Source organism: Schistocerca nitens, chromosome 4 (genome assembly GCF_023898315.1).
Source record: "Schistocerca nitens isolate TAMUIC-IGC-003100 chromosome 4, iqSchNite1.1, whole genome shotgun sequence".
Taxonomy (NCBI): Eukaryota; Metazoa; Arthropoda; class Insecta; order Orthoptera; family Acrididae; genus Schistocerca; species Schistocerca nitens.
Window position 1 is genome coordinate 385,941,197 of NC_064617.1, and position 15,063 is coordinate 385,956,259.

The 15,063-nt window shown below is 38.9% G+C and overlaps 1 protein-coding gene across 3 annotated transcripts in view; it reads left to right on the plus strand.

The window, feature by feature from the left end:
- The window catches only part of LOC126251415 (jouberin-like), a 299,336-nt gene that overhangs the window by 130,066 nt on the left and 154,207 nt on the right, over positions 1–15,063 (plus strand). For all 3 annotated transcript variants that reach the window (XM_049951828.1, XM_049951826.1, XM_049951825.1), the window contains exon 5: positions 8,876–9,070. In XM_049951828.1, the coding sequence (XP_049807785.1) occupies positions 8,876–9,070 (195 nt within the window). The remainder of the gene's footprint in view (positions 1–8,875; positions 9,071–15,063) is intronic.

A 15,063-nucleotide genomic window follows, 5' to 3' on the forward strand; every position in this document is an offset into this window, starting at 1 on the left:
CAAAAGAATAAGGAAATTATTTTGTAGATGCCTACCATATTTACTCGAATCTAAGCCGCACTTTTTTTCCGGTTTTTGTAATCCAAAAAACTGCCTGCGGCTTAGAATCGAGTGCAAAGCAAGCGGAAGTTCTGAAAAATGTTGATAGGTGCCGCCACAACTAACTTCTGCCATCGAATATATGTAGCGCTACACAAGCATGCTTTGTGGGCACAAAGATAAATACTGGCGCCAAAACCTCTGCATCAGTAAATAAATTTAAAAAAAAGGTAGAAGACGATCTTTTTTTTTCTCCGCTCCGAGTTTCGACCACTGCATTTTCATACATTATCCAACGAAGTAAATACAAATTCCGTATTGTTCATCTTCGAATTTCAATGTACTACGAAAATCCGACTGGTTATACTGGGATGTTTGTCAATATGGCCAACTCTACGTTCCGAGTTTTTTCCTACCTGTGAGAAGAGATGGTTGCTAATAGGAACCTGATGAAATGTGAATCACATGCAGTATTCTCTTCACCATAAGAATAATACGAATATAAACATTTTGCCATGTATTCTTTCGTGTTTGTTGCTATCTCATTTAAATCCTGTCTGCGTAATAAACTACGAAACTAGAGTGAGACAACAGCAAACGCGGAAGAATATACATATCGTGTCATGTTTATATTCGTATTATTCTTATGCCTAATAGTGATACAGTCAGAAATGAAGCACGGCAACTGACTAGATTTTAAATGTAAGATGACTAATTTCTGTGCAGAATTTGATGTACTAAAGAAGCGGCCGCAAAGATTTTCAAACGGAGGAAAATTTTTGCAAAACTCTTGTTCAGAACATGTTCTATCATACGCATGTTCTATCATACGCATTTGGTTCTTGTTGATCAATATCAAAGAAAGCAGCAGTGTAAGTAACAACAAATAGCAGTCTCTTGCCATTGTTTCGCTAATGAGACGATTCCTCTTTTTCTTTAAGCGGCGGTAGCGTGCACGAAAGTAAGTCATGCCGCGAGCGGCGACAGGCCGTAAACACGCACTATCAAAATGCGACAAACAATGCATTACACAGTACAGTAATGCATTTTCTGCTTAGAGTGACGTAAACACCTACAACAAAGAAAACGGCACTTATCAGATCAAAGCAAAATAAGCAATCGATTCAAACCAGACGAAGCACGTGAAAAAGGAAGGGTACCCGTATAAATATGGACGGAGCGCCTGACGCATAGCAATGGCTACCTGGTAAAGCTTAACTGCTAAGCTTACGACTAGAACCAAACTACTGTAGCTGTATCGTCTTTCATTCGACCTAAATTATGTCTCATATTACAATGGACCAACTTTGTTTCGATTTGGAGGTGTGGCCTAAAACTTTTCTCTCCCCTTGAATTTCGAGTCTCAAATTTCAGGTGCGGCTTAGATTCGGGAAATTTTTTCTTTATTTCGAGTCTATTATTCAGGTGCGGCTTAGATTCGAGTGCGGCTTAGATTCAAGTAAATACGGTATGTGCTGTTGTATATGGCCTGATTTCAGCCAGTCCTATCCATATATCAAAATTTAACAATGGAAAATCCGAGATGGAATAACAACAGTGTTGTGAATTAGGATATATACCTACTCGTCATGATGGGGGGGCATTGTGTAGCCAATTGTTAGATTTAAGTAGTCTTCTGAATATTATTAAGCTATTGGACTAAGTCCTTCATCAGATGTAGACAAACAAGCACACATGCACAACTCACATCCATGTGACTGTTGATGTCTCAGGATGGGCCTGAACTGAAGTGAGTAGCAGTCTCAGCTGGGGTGCGTAGGCGGGGCACAGAAGAGGCTAATGGCAATGAGTGGAGGGATAGCAGTCCAGCTTCACACTATTCCGTGGTGATTATTAAATTTCAGACAAGTTTTGCACTCTTAAGTGAACAGAATCCCATGTCATTGACCAAGGTGACATTCCAGGTGATCCCTTGCCAGTTGCTTTGTACACGATGTTGCTGGGGTCTATACTCTTATTTGTAGTGGATACCTATAGGCCAAAATCAAACAATGGAAAATCAAGGATGGTATTGTTACATACCTATAGGCCAGATTGATCATGTGTAGACTTTTGCGTATGGTCTGGGTAAACACAGTCCTCTCAGTTGCCTCAAAAAATGCAATAGTTCTGTTGCATTTTCTTTGGGGACCTGAAGAGCCATAGTTTGTAAGTAACATTATCAGCTGGTGTTATAAACCACAGTGATAATTACTCGTCAAATATTCAATGTTTCATGTCTCATGACATATAGAGTGCATGCCTATTTGATGGGTAATGTCACATGCTGACACAGTGTGCTCTATTACGCTGTACTAAAAATGCAGATTTTCCTTTACCCCAGCTCACCAGTGGTTGTATGTAGTGCTTTCATGGCCAAAAGAGTATTGAGAAAGATGTTACCAATAAAGAAACACGAACTATGTAATACATGACGGTGGCATGAAACTTTTTTTGAGCAATTTCACTCCTGAAAGACTTGGTATTCATTGCATCATCATTTGCTTATTTCAGAATTAGATTATTCCTTTCATTTCTCCTCTCTTATTGCAGTGTAAACAAGTAATTCTAAATGTTGAAAGTACTTCTGTCATTTAACTTGTTTTTTCTCTTAGTTCACATGTTGTTGTGCTGCATAGACTTATTGCATATAACTCACTCACTGAGTCACTCACATCTCATGCTCCATAAATAACTTTAATAAAGTTGTTTTAAATACTCACACACTTACATTAATAATAAGTAGTCCCATACTGAGGGAATGACTGTAGGGGGAGCTAGTGCAGGACGCCTGCATTGCCACTCAAGGCAAGGTCCTAGGTGGTTTGCCATTACCTTCCTCTGACTTGTTATGAAGTGTTAAATGTACATCTGTGTCATCTGTTGTACTTTCAGGAATGTTTAGGATGTTATAGATGTCTGTTTCTTCTGTTTAACTTGCCATTTAATTGACCTGAGATCCCACAGTGTGCATGCATCAATAGCTATTGGAGGTTTCTGTATAAATTAAAAGGAAGAGAGGTTAGATTTAAATGTTCAGTGATGTTGTTGTCATTACACATATGGTCCAGCCACATTCATGTGAGCACCATCTATGTTTGATGCCAACATGTAATAAGCATTCACAGGTAGCAGGTGGCAAGACTGCAGTGGTGGATATATAAAGTGTGTTGGCCAGATGTGAAAAACAGTGCAGTCATTATTGTACTGTGGAAATGATGCAATTTTTCTTATGTCCAAAATGTCATGATCATTAACTTTTGGATCAAGCATGGAAGTATTTCCAAAATGTCCAAGTTTGTAAACTGTTTGCATGCCACTGTTGTTAAAATATAATGACCATTCAGCAAATGTCACTACATATGGACTTCTGTAGCAGGTGCCTCGTTCATGCACCCATGCTGCTTGCTGATCATCAGTGATGAACACTGAAATTTGCACACCACAACTGGCTTTCCAAAGGGTGGCGACAGGTGTCCTTTTTGGCTGAATCACTTTTTATGCTCCACCGAGCAGATGGTCATTGGAGCAAACAAAGAGGGAGTGTTATGGTTTGGAGAATGTTTGTGTGGCATGCCTTGGGTGAACTCATCATTCTGGAAGTCACAATAGATCAACACAAGTATACACCTATCCTTGGGGACCATGCAGTTTGTTTTTCCTTGGTATGATTGCATCTAGCAGTACTTTCGAGAACTTCAATGACTCTCATGCAGTATGTCTTGCAGTTGTCCATGGTGCAAAATGTGGTTATTCAGGCTTCTAATGAGTGGTCACATTGATGTGACTGGACAGTGTATGAGTAAGTAAAGAAAATAAAAAAAATGTGGACATAAATGGTCCTATACAAGGAGCCATTCAAGTTAGTAATACATTTCGAGTGGCACTTTTCTCAGTAAAACTCATAAATAAGCAGTTTCTCATTTTATGATATGTTTCAAAACATACTAATTGTATATGAGACTAGATATCTGTTTCATCATGTAAATTGGAACCGAATAATGTATTAGTATATGTGATTATTTTTGAAGAACAAATCTGAATGTCAATAAATGAATTTTTTTGCAACCACAAAGTAAAAATACGGTAAATATTATATGAGTCAAACAGTAACTGGGAAAATTGTGTGTGTTATAAATTTCAAAGTCTACTGAAACATAATATTTATAAATGGATACAGTATACATGATAGATTGACTACATAAATACAGTAAAACCTGTACACATTCAGGAAAACTTTTTATCATAAAATTGTGCAAATAATTGTTTCACCTGAGAGACTTCTTGCAAATTTTGTTAGTTTTTTAGATTTTTATTCATGAGTTGATAGATATTGTTTCTTGTAGAAGTTATCAATTTTCCTGTGTTCTTTTTTGATAATTTTATCTGTACAGCTGTCAAATATGTACTATGCATAAGCAATATAGTGCATGCAACACATTTTTTTCATCAGCCAATTTCAGTTGAAAAAATGTGGGATTCATTTTGTGACATGGTGTATTCCCACTTTAGCCCCTACACTTTGATAACATTCTGATAAGTGGCAGCATTATACATAGCCTTCAAAATGGCCTCTATAATGAAGGCACATATGAAGTAGAGAGCTGTCACTGAGTTTCTTTTGGTGGGAAACCAGATATTCAAAGGTGCTTACAGCAAGTCTACGGAGAGCTGGCAGTGAACAAAAGCATGGTGAGTTGTTGGGTGAGATGTCTGTCATCTTCACAACCAAGTCACACAGACCTGACCAGTGTCTTGCATGCTGCTGAGCAACACACAGCTGTGTCTCCTGCAGCATTCTAACATGCAGAAAAGCACATACATTTGAGTTGATCAATGAATTGCAATCAAACACCTCACTGCACAATTGGATGTCTCTATCAGTAATATTGACACACTGGTCAACCAGTTAGGGTACTCATAGGTGTGTGCCTGCTGGGTTCCTTGGTGCCTAACAGAAGGCCATAAACAGCAACAAAGGACCATCTCTATGGATTTGCTTGTGCACTATGAGGCAAGTTATTGAGGGATTTTGACTAGTAAAGTGCTACCACCCAATCATCCAGGTCCTTCCATTAAGTTGGTGTATGGCCATTACATTGAACAGAGATTATGTTGAAATATAGAATTTTGTGGCCATAAGAGTAGAGAGTAATATAGTGTATTAGAATTCTGAATAAAACCAACCTGCATTCAGAAAGAAGGTACTACATTACTTATTGAGTACCCCTCGTATATTAGCCCACCTGGCTAGCCACATGGTCTAATCCACTGCTTTCCAAGTGAGAAGGTGTACTGGTCCCTGGCACAAATCTGCCTGGTGGATTAGTGTCGAGGTCCGGTGTGCTGGACAGACTGTGGATGGTTTTTAAGGTGGTTTTCCATCTACCTTAGCGAACGGAGGCTGGTTCTCCTTCCTTATTCTGCCTCAGCTACACTGTGTTGGTGATTGATGCACAAACATCATTTCCACGCATGCGTGCTCCACAATTATTCTACCATGCAAACATTTGGGGTTACACTCGTCTGGTATGAGATGTTCCTGGGGAGGGTAGGTCCACTGGGGGCTGAACCACACAATAACCCTGGGTTCAGTGTGGGGCGGCAGTGGGGTGGGTGGAATGCTATAGCCTGTTGGGTTGTGAACCACTGAGGGCTACAGCAGGACAAAACCTCTCTGTCATTTCTAGGTCCCAGGTTTAATACATACATACATACATACTCCCTGTATACCACCCAGAGGTGCCACAGATGGCAGCAATAATGGATTAAATTCATTTGGGTGTATAGTTGAACTGAGCTTGGATAACAAATATAGGCACACCAGTCCACATGGTTTTAACTCCTTGCCAGAGTCCATCAGTTGTAGTGCCTATGTGGTGGTGGAATTCTAGTCAATCATCAACACATGACCAAATGTTTTCAATGGAGAATATGCTGACTAGAACAACAGTTGAGATCCTTCCATACTGAGGCAGGTCAAGACAACACAAGCAACAGGAGTCTTGCATTGTCTTTTGAAAGATAATGTGGCATACACCTTGAAGATAGGGCACAACAACTGGCCTTAACATGTCAGAAATACAATATAACACCAGTTGTTCAAATTACTGAGTATGTGAAACAGGGTTGATCGTGTTGTGTACACAATTGTACATGTGAGATTGCAGCCCTATAAATGTCAACACAGTCTTTAAAATGGAGATGCGGCTGTGCATGCACATTCTGTTGTGTTGGGAGAGGGAGGTGTGGCTGCGAGTGCATGTGTATTGTTTTGACAGCTAAGGAGGCATGCCAGTCATGTTCGAATAAGCTCTGAAGTGACTGCATGAGTGTCACTGCATCATCAGTAGATGGCAGCAGCTTTGAGTTCAGTGACTGGCAGATATTGAGACTATGAAAAGTATCACATCTTTAGGAGAGGGGGACGGGGGGGGGGGGGGGGGGGTAAACTCAGGCTGTGTTGCTTGATCTGGGAAAATCTAGGGATGCTCAGCCATTGGTGCAAACTATGGAAGGAGTGCTGGCCGCAGTTGAACTGAGTGATCAGTGTAGGCACTAAATAAACTTATAACTGGACCAGAGTGGATGCAGAAAAACCAGAACATCATTACAAAGAGAAAATTAAGATAACTGCATCAGTGAAAGTATGCCTTCGATTAAGCAAGTAGTTTTTAAATTATTCAATGTCAAAGGTTTTATGATTAAAATGAACTTAAAAAATTAATATCTCAACAATGAATTGTGCGATTTTCATAAATTAAGTGTCCATCGATATGGCTCATGGTGCTCTATTAGAAGACAGTAAAAGATTTTTATAAACATTATGTATTTTAAACTGCAGGGCAGAATAAGCTTTCATACACAAAAGAGTGATATTTCAGTAAAATAATTTTCAAATCAATGAAAATAGTTACAGCATAACAAAATAGACTTAGATATTGATGTATAAATGAACTCAGTTTTATTAGTTTTTATTTATTAACAAAAAATATCTGAAAGTAATGATTACACTAACAAAATGCTAATTATTGAACAAACAAATGACCTTAGCAGAAAACCAAGTGCAACAGTGGAAAACAGAGTAAATCTAATTGCCAACTGAAATATCACACATACGTGTACTGTAAAATAAATTGTTTTATAATTGGAAGGATGTTGCTTTGACTCATAACAGTGTGAGTGCTTAAATAAGCAGTGGCAATTTTGATCATTGGTAATTAATTTGCTAGAGGCAGAAATGTGAACACGTGCATAGGTGCAGCAAAAAATTTAGGACAGCTAAACTTGGTGATTAGTATTTTTCATGTGTTAGTATCAAACACTTATAAGTATTTCAGTGAGTTGATCTAGCATGCAGACTAATAATAAGTCACACTAAGTGAACAGGACAGAACTGTAAAAAAATTTCTGTTGTTAATTTAGTGAGTGAACTGAATGAGTGGTTTTATTTGGTTGGACAATGTGGAACTTTAATTTTAAAGCATATGCTGAATGAATTTTGAACTATTTGTGAGAATTTTATTGAAACTTAATTAAGGCATTAGTGAGATACTTTGGTGGTTTTCTTTTATTTTATTTCACCCAGTTGTTACGTTGATTTCATGTTGAGGGAAAATAGATTAATAAATTCAGTTTTCTTTAAATAAAAAATGCGGTGACTTGTGAGCATTAATTGTTATTCACTTCATAATCGTAACTGCATATTTTAATTATTGAACATTTGTAATGTGACAAATGTGACTAATTGATTCCTAGATAGCAGTATAGCCAAATTGTAATAACCAACCATGCATTCTGAAATCAAGGAAGAGTGCTTCTGATTATTTCAGTTTGTAATTCATTCAGTCACATGTGTTAGCTCAAAAAAAAAAAAAAAAAAAAAAAAAACAATTTTGGTAGCACAATTATTGCTTTTATAACCAGTACAACTGCACATCCAAAACATCGTCCCAGGTGATAGGACAGAATGACAATGATGAATGCAATCCAGCAATGTTGTTTCTCTGTGTAACCTTCATACACAGTTATGTCCATCATGGTGCTGTACACAGAACTGAGACTCGACTGAAAATATAGGATGTTGTTGTTCCTGTGCATGGTGCTGTCATTGGATGAACTACTGTGGTGAGCCTCTGCCTGTTGCCTCACAAAGGGGTAATTGTCACAATTTTCACTACCCTGACACTATGTGGTGCTCCAAATGTTGTTGCACTGTCTGTGTGGATACTTGTCCTTCGTCTTTTCCTTCTCAGTGGATGTGATGTGACTGTGTGAATCTGCATGACCGAGTGAACAGTATGTCTCTCCCCTTGGGCACTTCTTGTGGAGGGCCACTGTGATCTTGTACAGTGCTCAGTATAGCCCTCCTGAATCTGTTGATTCTGTATTCACATTTTTGGGAGCCTGATCTACATCAGCGACAATATTAAGGAACAATAACTATGTTCCCAGTAGGTCATGATCCTGCTGCTGTAAAATTCAGACACATGATGGTAGGTGTTCTCCTGCTTACAGAAGGCATATCACAATATTCCCACAGATAACCAACATTCCAATGCATTTTTGTGATGAGACCCACACTGAGAAATCTCTCCTTATATACAGATTGTAGGCAGTGTTATTCCTACCTACTTTGTGCAGTTGAAATCATAATCATTTGCACATTAAAAAATTGGCATGAAGTGAACTGCATTTTTTGTATGTTGTCTTTGTCCTGTTGCAATTTTAATGCTTACAAGTAAATGTTAGTAACTCAAATGAAGTAGTAAATGTAACTTTAACTTTCTGTTGATACTAAAGTGGACACACAATTAAGAAATGAATATTCTTTCAGGCATACAGATGGTGGAAGAATGGTTCATGGAAACTGTATCCATCATCACTTTATGTTATGGTGAAAGGTATAACAGAACCTAGAAATTTACCACCTTCTTTACGTTCTCATGTTGCCTTACAGCCTGAATTTTCCAGCAGTGTACAACTGAACCAAGAATCTCAGCCTAAGAAACAACAATCACATCAGGAAAGTGTAAGTATTCTTGTATTATAAACATTTTTATACAGTTATGGATCCTAATTAGAGGTTGATAAAGTAATTGTTTTGTTATCACTTGTACTCATTGTTTGGTTTCCACATTTGATCATGTAACTGAAGAGTGCTGCCCTCTTTGGTATAGCCTGTACCTAAGAGACATCTGTGCAAATGTTACCTTGGTCAAGGATTCCTCACTGTACATTTGCACATTTGCAACTGGCTTGAGAGGTGTTTTAGACAGTCTGTCACCTTAGCTGTGTTGTCATGTTCCACTTGTCATCTGGCGCATATCAAGAAAATATGATATTGAATGTAAACATTGTGTCAAGTGAATGTTAACATTTGAACCTGTTAAATGTAGTTATGCACCAGTCTTGCTGCTTTCAGTCTATTTAATTTTTGGTCTTCTAGTACTTAATTTAACACTATGCTGATGTGGGGTACTGTTTTACCTGCCACTGACCTGTGCTGATATGATACGATAAACATTCAAGTCTTCAGTTGCGAATGCTTAGTGATTTGCTTCCTATGATACTTACTATCTTCATTTTGAAACTGACTACTGTGTTGTAACATTTTAAATTTTTGTGTAATTATTGTTTCATATCATAAAACTGTTATCTCGTATGGGGAGATGAAGTAATAAATTAAGTAATAAAGGAAAGCCTAGTGGGTTTATGAATGATGGAGACATAGTTTATTAAGTCAGATTTCATATTTAAAGTGTGTTTATATTCTTGATCTATAAATAATGAAAGGAATGAAGGCATCATCTCACTCGAGTAGTTGAGGGCTAGGGGTCAAGCAGTAGATAGGCACATAAAAAAACCTGATAGCTAACTATAAGAGAAAAAAGAAACACACATGCAGATGTATGCGAACACACACACACACACACACAAACAAACTTGACTACACTGTACCAGCACTACAGCATACCAATGCTGGCTACTTAGGGGTCAGTCTAGAAGATTGTAGATAGTCATATGCTGTCTTGCATAGCCTCTGATCAACCATTAAAGTAGGATTCAGAGCTCATATCATGAGTTGAACATGTTTTGTAATTACTACAAAGTGTGACAATAAAGAAACGGGACTGTTTGTTGTCAACATTTCCAGATTTGTCAATGACAAAGAGAAAAGTGGGGGAATAATCTTTGAACTCTCCCTGACACATGTACAAAATTTAATGTTTCTGTGGTGGTTAGTCTGGATGTAAGCCTTCTTATAAATGGGTCATGTGCCTGAGTTCCATTGGAATTATGCTACACTCTAAAGTGGGACAACATGTTGACATCAAATTCCTCACAAAATTTGGAAAATGTGCCACAGAAACTTACAGTTTCTTGAAACAAACTTAATACGATCAGTGTCTATCTCATATACAGGTTTTTGAGTGGGTAAAGAGGTTTAAGGACTGTATGGAAGATGTCTGAGATGATCCGAAATTGGGTCCTTCTTCCACTTCAGAAACTGAAGAGAATGTGGAGAAGTTCAGTAGAAATGTTTTATAAAACCACTGTCTGAGAATTTAAGCAATTTCAGAACATGCCTGCATCAATAAGGAAACTGTTAGGCAGATTTTACATGATGATCTTGGCATGACAAAGGTTTGCTAAAGTGGTGCCAAGAATCCTCACAAACAAGCAACAGCAACATTGACTGGACTGTTGAGCTAACAGTCTTAAAAACATTGAAAATGATCTGGATTAACACAGCAAAGTAAACATGGATATTGCAGTGTGATCCAGAGACTGAGTGACGACACATGCATTGGGAGAGCCTTCAGTATCATAGGAAGAAGGAAGCACATGAGCAAATCAAAATTCAAAGTAGTGATGATACATTACTTTTATATCCAAGTGGTTATCTACATTGATTAGGTGCCTGGAGGTCAGACTGTCAAACAAGCTTATTTTGTAACTGTTCTGAAGACCCTCTGTGAACATTTGCAGTGAAGGAGACCAGATACACGGAAGATTCGCTCATGGATTCTTCATCAGAACAACGCGCTGGCACATAATGCAATGTCTGTGAAGAGGTTTTTGGCAAAAAACAAGACTCCAGTGATGGAACATCCATCGTATTCACCTGACCTAGCACCATGGGATTTCTTTCTTGTCCCAAAACTGAAGTCTGTGCTCAAAGGAACCAGGTTTGTGTCCATGGATACAGTGAAGGAAAAAGCAATGAGCCTCTTCAAAAGTATAAAAGAGAAAGACTTGTAGCACTGCTTTCCACTGGAAAATTTGCATGGAGTGGTGCAGGAACTGGGGAGGGGACTACATTGAAGGGGATAACATTTCAGTTGTATAAGTTTTTTAAATGAAGAGTTAGAGGATGAGTCTGGTTTCTATATTGTCACATCTCGTATCTACTACTGAATGGGCTTTTCGTGTAGCACCTTGGTTGCCATCATTTGGTGCTCACAGACTTCTGCTGGTTTTTTTCACAAACAGCAGTTTGTATGGGGTAAAAAAGTTGGTTGAAAAATCTAATCTGATTCATTATGTCCCCAAACTCTTCAACATAATCAAACCAGAGACTTTGCCTTTTGGTGCTTGTAGACACACCAGGTTGGTGATTGTATGTCTCTACTGTACAGTTCCTGAAGAGGAGTAGCAGCCTTTTCAGTAGTTGCAGGGGCCACAGTATTAATGATTGACTGATCTGGCCTTGTCACATTAGCAAACATAGCTTTGCTCTGTTGGTTCTACGAGGAGCTGAAAACAAGGAGACACTGTTGTTGTTGTTGTTGTTGTGGTCTTCAGTCCTGAGACTGGTTTGATGCAGCTCTCCATGCTACTCTATCCTGTGCAAGCTTCTTCATCTCCCAGTACCTACTGCAGTCTACATCCTTCTGAATCTGCTTAGTATATTCATCTCTTGGTCTCCCTCTATGATTTTTACCCTCCACGCTGCCCTCCAATACTAAATTGGTGATCCCTCGATGTCTCAGAACATGTTCTACCAACCGATCCCTTCTTCTAGTCAAGTTGTGCCACAAGCTCCTCTTCTCCCCAATTCCATTCAATACCTCCACATTAGATATGTGATCTAACAATCTAATCTTCAGCATTCTTCTGTAGCACCACATTTCGAAAGCTTCTATTCTCTTCTTGTCTAAACTATTTATCGTCCACGTTTCACTTCCATACATGGCTACACTCCATACAAATACTTTCAGAAACGACTTCCTGACATTTAAATCTATACTCGATATTAACAAATTTTTCTTCTTCAGAAACGCTTTCCTTGCCATTGCCAGTCTACATTTTATATCCTCTCTACTTCGACCATCATCAGTTATTTTGCTCCCCAAATAGCAAAACTCCTTTACTACTTTAAGTGTCTCATTTCCTAATCTAATTCCCTCAGCATCACCCGACGTAATTCGACTACATTCCATTTTCCTCGTTTTGCTTTTGTTGATGTTTATCTTATACCCTCCTTTCAAGACACTGTCCATTCCGTTCAACTGCTCTTCCAAGTCCCTTGCTGTCTCTGACAGAATTACAATGTCATCGGCGAACCTCAAAGTTTTTATTTCTTCTCCATGGATTTTAATACCTACTCAAAACTATTCTTTTGTTCCCTTTATTGCTTGCTCAATATACAGATTGGATAGCATCGGGCATAGGCTACAACCCTGTCTCACTCCCTTCCCAACCACTGCTTCCCTTTCATACCCCTCGACTCTTATAACTGCCATCTGGTTTCTGTACAAATTATAAATAGCCTTTCGCTCCCTATAATTTACCCCTGCCACCTTTAGAATTTGAAAGAGAGTATTCCAATCAACATTGTCAAAAGCTTTCTCTAAGTCTACAAATGCTAGAAACGTAGGTTTGCCTTTCCTTAATCTATTTTCTAAGATAAGTCGTAGGGTCAGTATTGCCTCACGTGTTCCAACATTTCTACGGAATCCAATCTGATCTTCCCCGAGGTCAGCTTCTATCAGTTTTTCCATTCGTTTGTAAAGAATTCGTGTTAGTAGTTTGCACCAGTGACTTATTAAATTGATAGTTCGATAATTTTCACATCTGTTGACACCTGCTTTCTTTGGAATTGGAATTATTATATTCTTCTTCCCCCCATGAACCATGGACCTTGCCGTTGGTGGGGAGGCTTGCGTGCCTCCGCGATACAGATAGCCGTACCGTAGGTACAACCACAACGGAGGGGTATCTGTTGAGAGACCAGACAAACATGTGGTTCCTGAAGAGGGGCAGCAGCCTTTTCAGGGCAACAGTCTGGATGATTGACTGATCTGGCCTTGTAACAATAACCAAAACGGCCTTACTGTGCTGGTACTGCGAACGGCTGAAAGCAAGGGGAAACTATGGCCATAATTTTTCCCGAGGGCATGCAGCTTTACTGTATGATTAAATGATGATGGCGTCCTCTTGGGTAAAATATTCCAGAGGTAAAATAGTCCCCCATTCGGATCTCCGGGCGGGGACTACTAAAGAGGATGTCGTTATCAGGAGAAAGAAAACTGGTGTTCTACGGATCGGAGCGTGGAATGTCAGGTCCCTTAATCGGGCAGGTAGGTTAGAAAATTTGAAAAGGGAAATGGATAGGTTAAAGTTAGATATAGTGGGAATTAGTGAAGTTCGGTGGCAGGAGGAACAAGACTTCTGGTCAGGTGACTACAGGGTTATAAACACAAAGTCAAATAGGGGTAATGCAGGAGTAGGTTTAATAATGAATAGGAAAATAGGAACGCGGGTAAGCTACTACAAACAGCTTAGCGAACGCATTATTGTGGCCAAGATAGATATGAAGCCCACACCTACTACAGTAGTACAAGTTTATGTGCCAACTAGCTCTGCAGATGACGAAGAAATTGAAGAAATGTATGATGAAATAAAAGAAATTATTCAGGTAGTGAAGGCGGACGAAAATTTAATACTCATGGGTGAATGGAATTCGAGTGTAGGAAAAGGGAGAGAAACAAACGTAGTAGGTGAATATGGATTGGGGCTAATAAATGAAAGAGGAAGCCGCCTGGTAGAATTTTGCACAGAGCACAACTTAATTATAGCTAACACTTGGTTTAAGAATCATGATAGCAGGTTGTATACATGGAAGAACCCTGGAGATACTAAAAGGTATCAGATAGATTATATAATGGTAAGACAGAGATTTAGGAACCAGATTTTAAATTGTAAGACATTTCCAGGGGCAGATGTGGACTCTGACCACAATCTATTGGTTATGACCTGTAGATTAAAACTGAAGAAACTGCAAAAAGGTGGGAATTTAAGGAGATGGGACCTGGATAAACTGAAAGAACCAGAGGTTGTACAGAGTTTCAGGGAGAGCATAAGGGAACAATTGACAGGAATAGGGGAAAGAAATACAGTAGAAGAAGAATGGCTAGCTTTGAGGGATGAAGTAGTGAAGGCAGCAGAGGATCAAGTAGGGAAAAAGACAAGGGCTAGTAGAAATCCTTGGGTAACAGAAGAAATATTGAATTTAATTGATGAAAGGAGAAAATATAATAATGCAGTAAATGAAGCAAGCAAAAAGGAATACAAACGTCTCAAAAATGAGATCGACAGGAAGTGCAAAATGGCTAAGCAGGGATGGCTAGAGGACAAATGTAAGGATGTAGAGGCTTATCTCACTAGGGGTAAGATAGATACTGCCTACAGGAAAATTAAAGAGACCTTTGGAGGTAAGAGAACCACTTGTATGAACAGCAAGAGCTCAGATGGAAACCCAGTTCTAAGCGAAGAAGGGAAAGCAGAAAGGTGGAAGGAGTATATAGAGGGTCTATACAAGGGCGATGTACTTGAGGACAATATTATGGAAATGGAAGAGGATGTAGATGAAGATGAAATGGGAGATATGATACTGCGTGAAGAGTTTGACAGAGCACTGAAAGACCTGAGTCGAAACAAGGCCCCCGGAGTAGACAACATTCCATTGGAACTACTGACAGCCTTGGGAGAGCCAGTCCTGACAAAACTCTACCATCT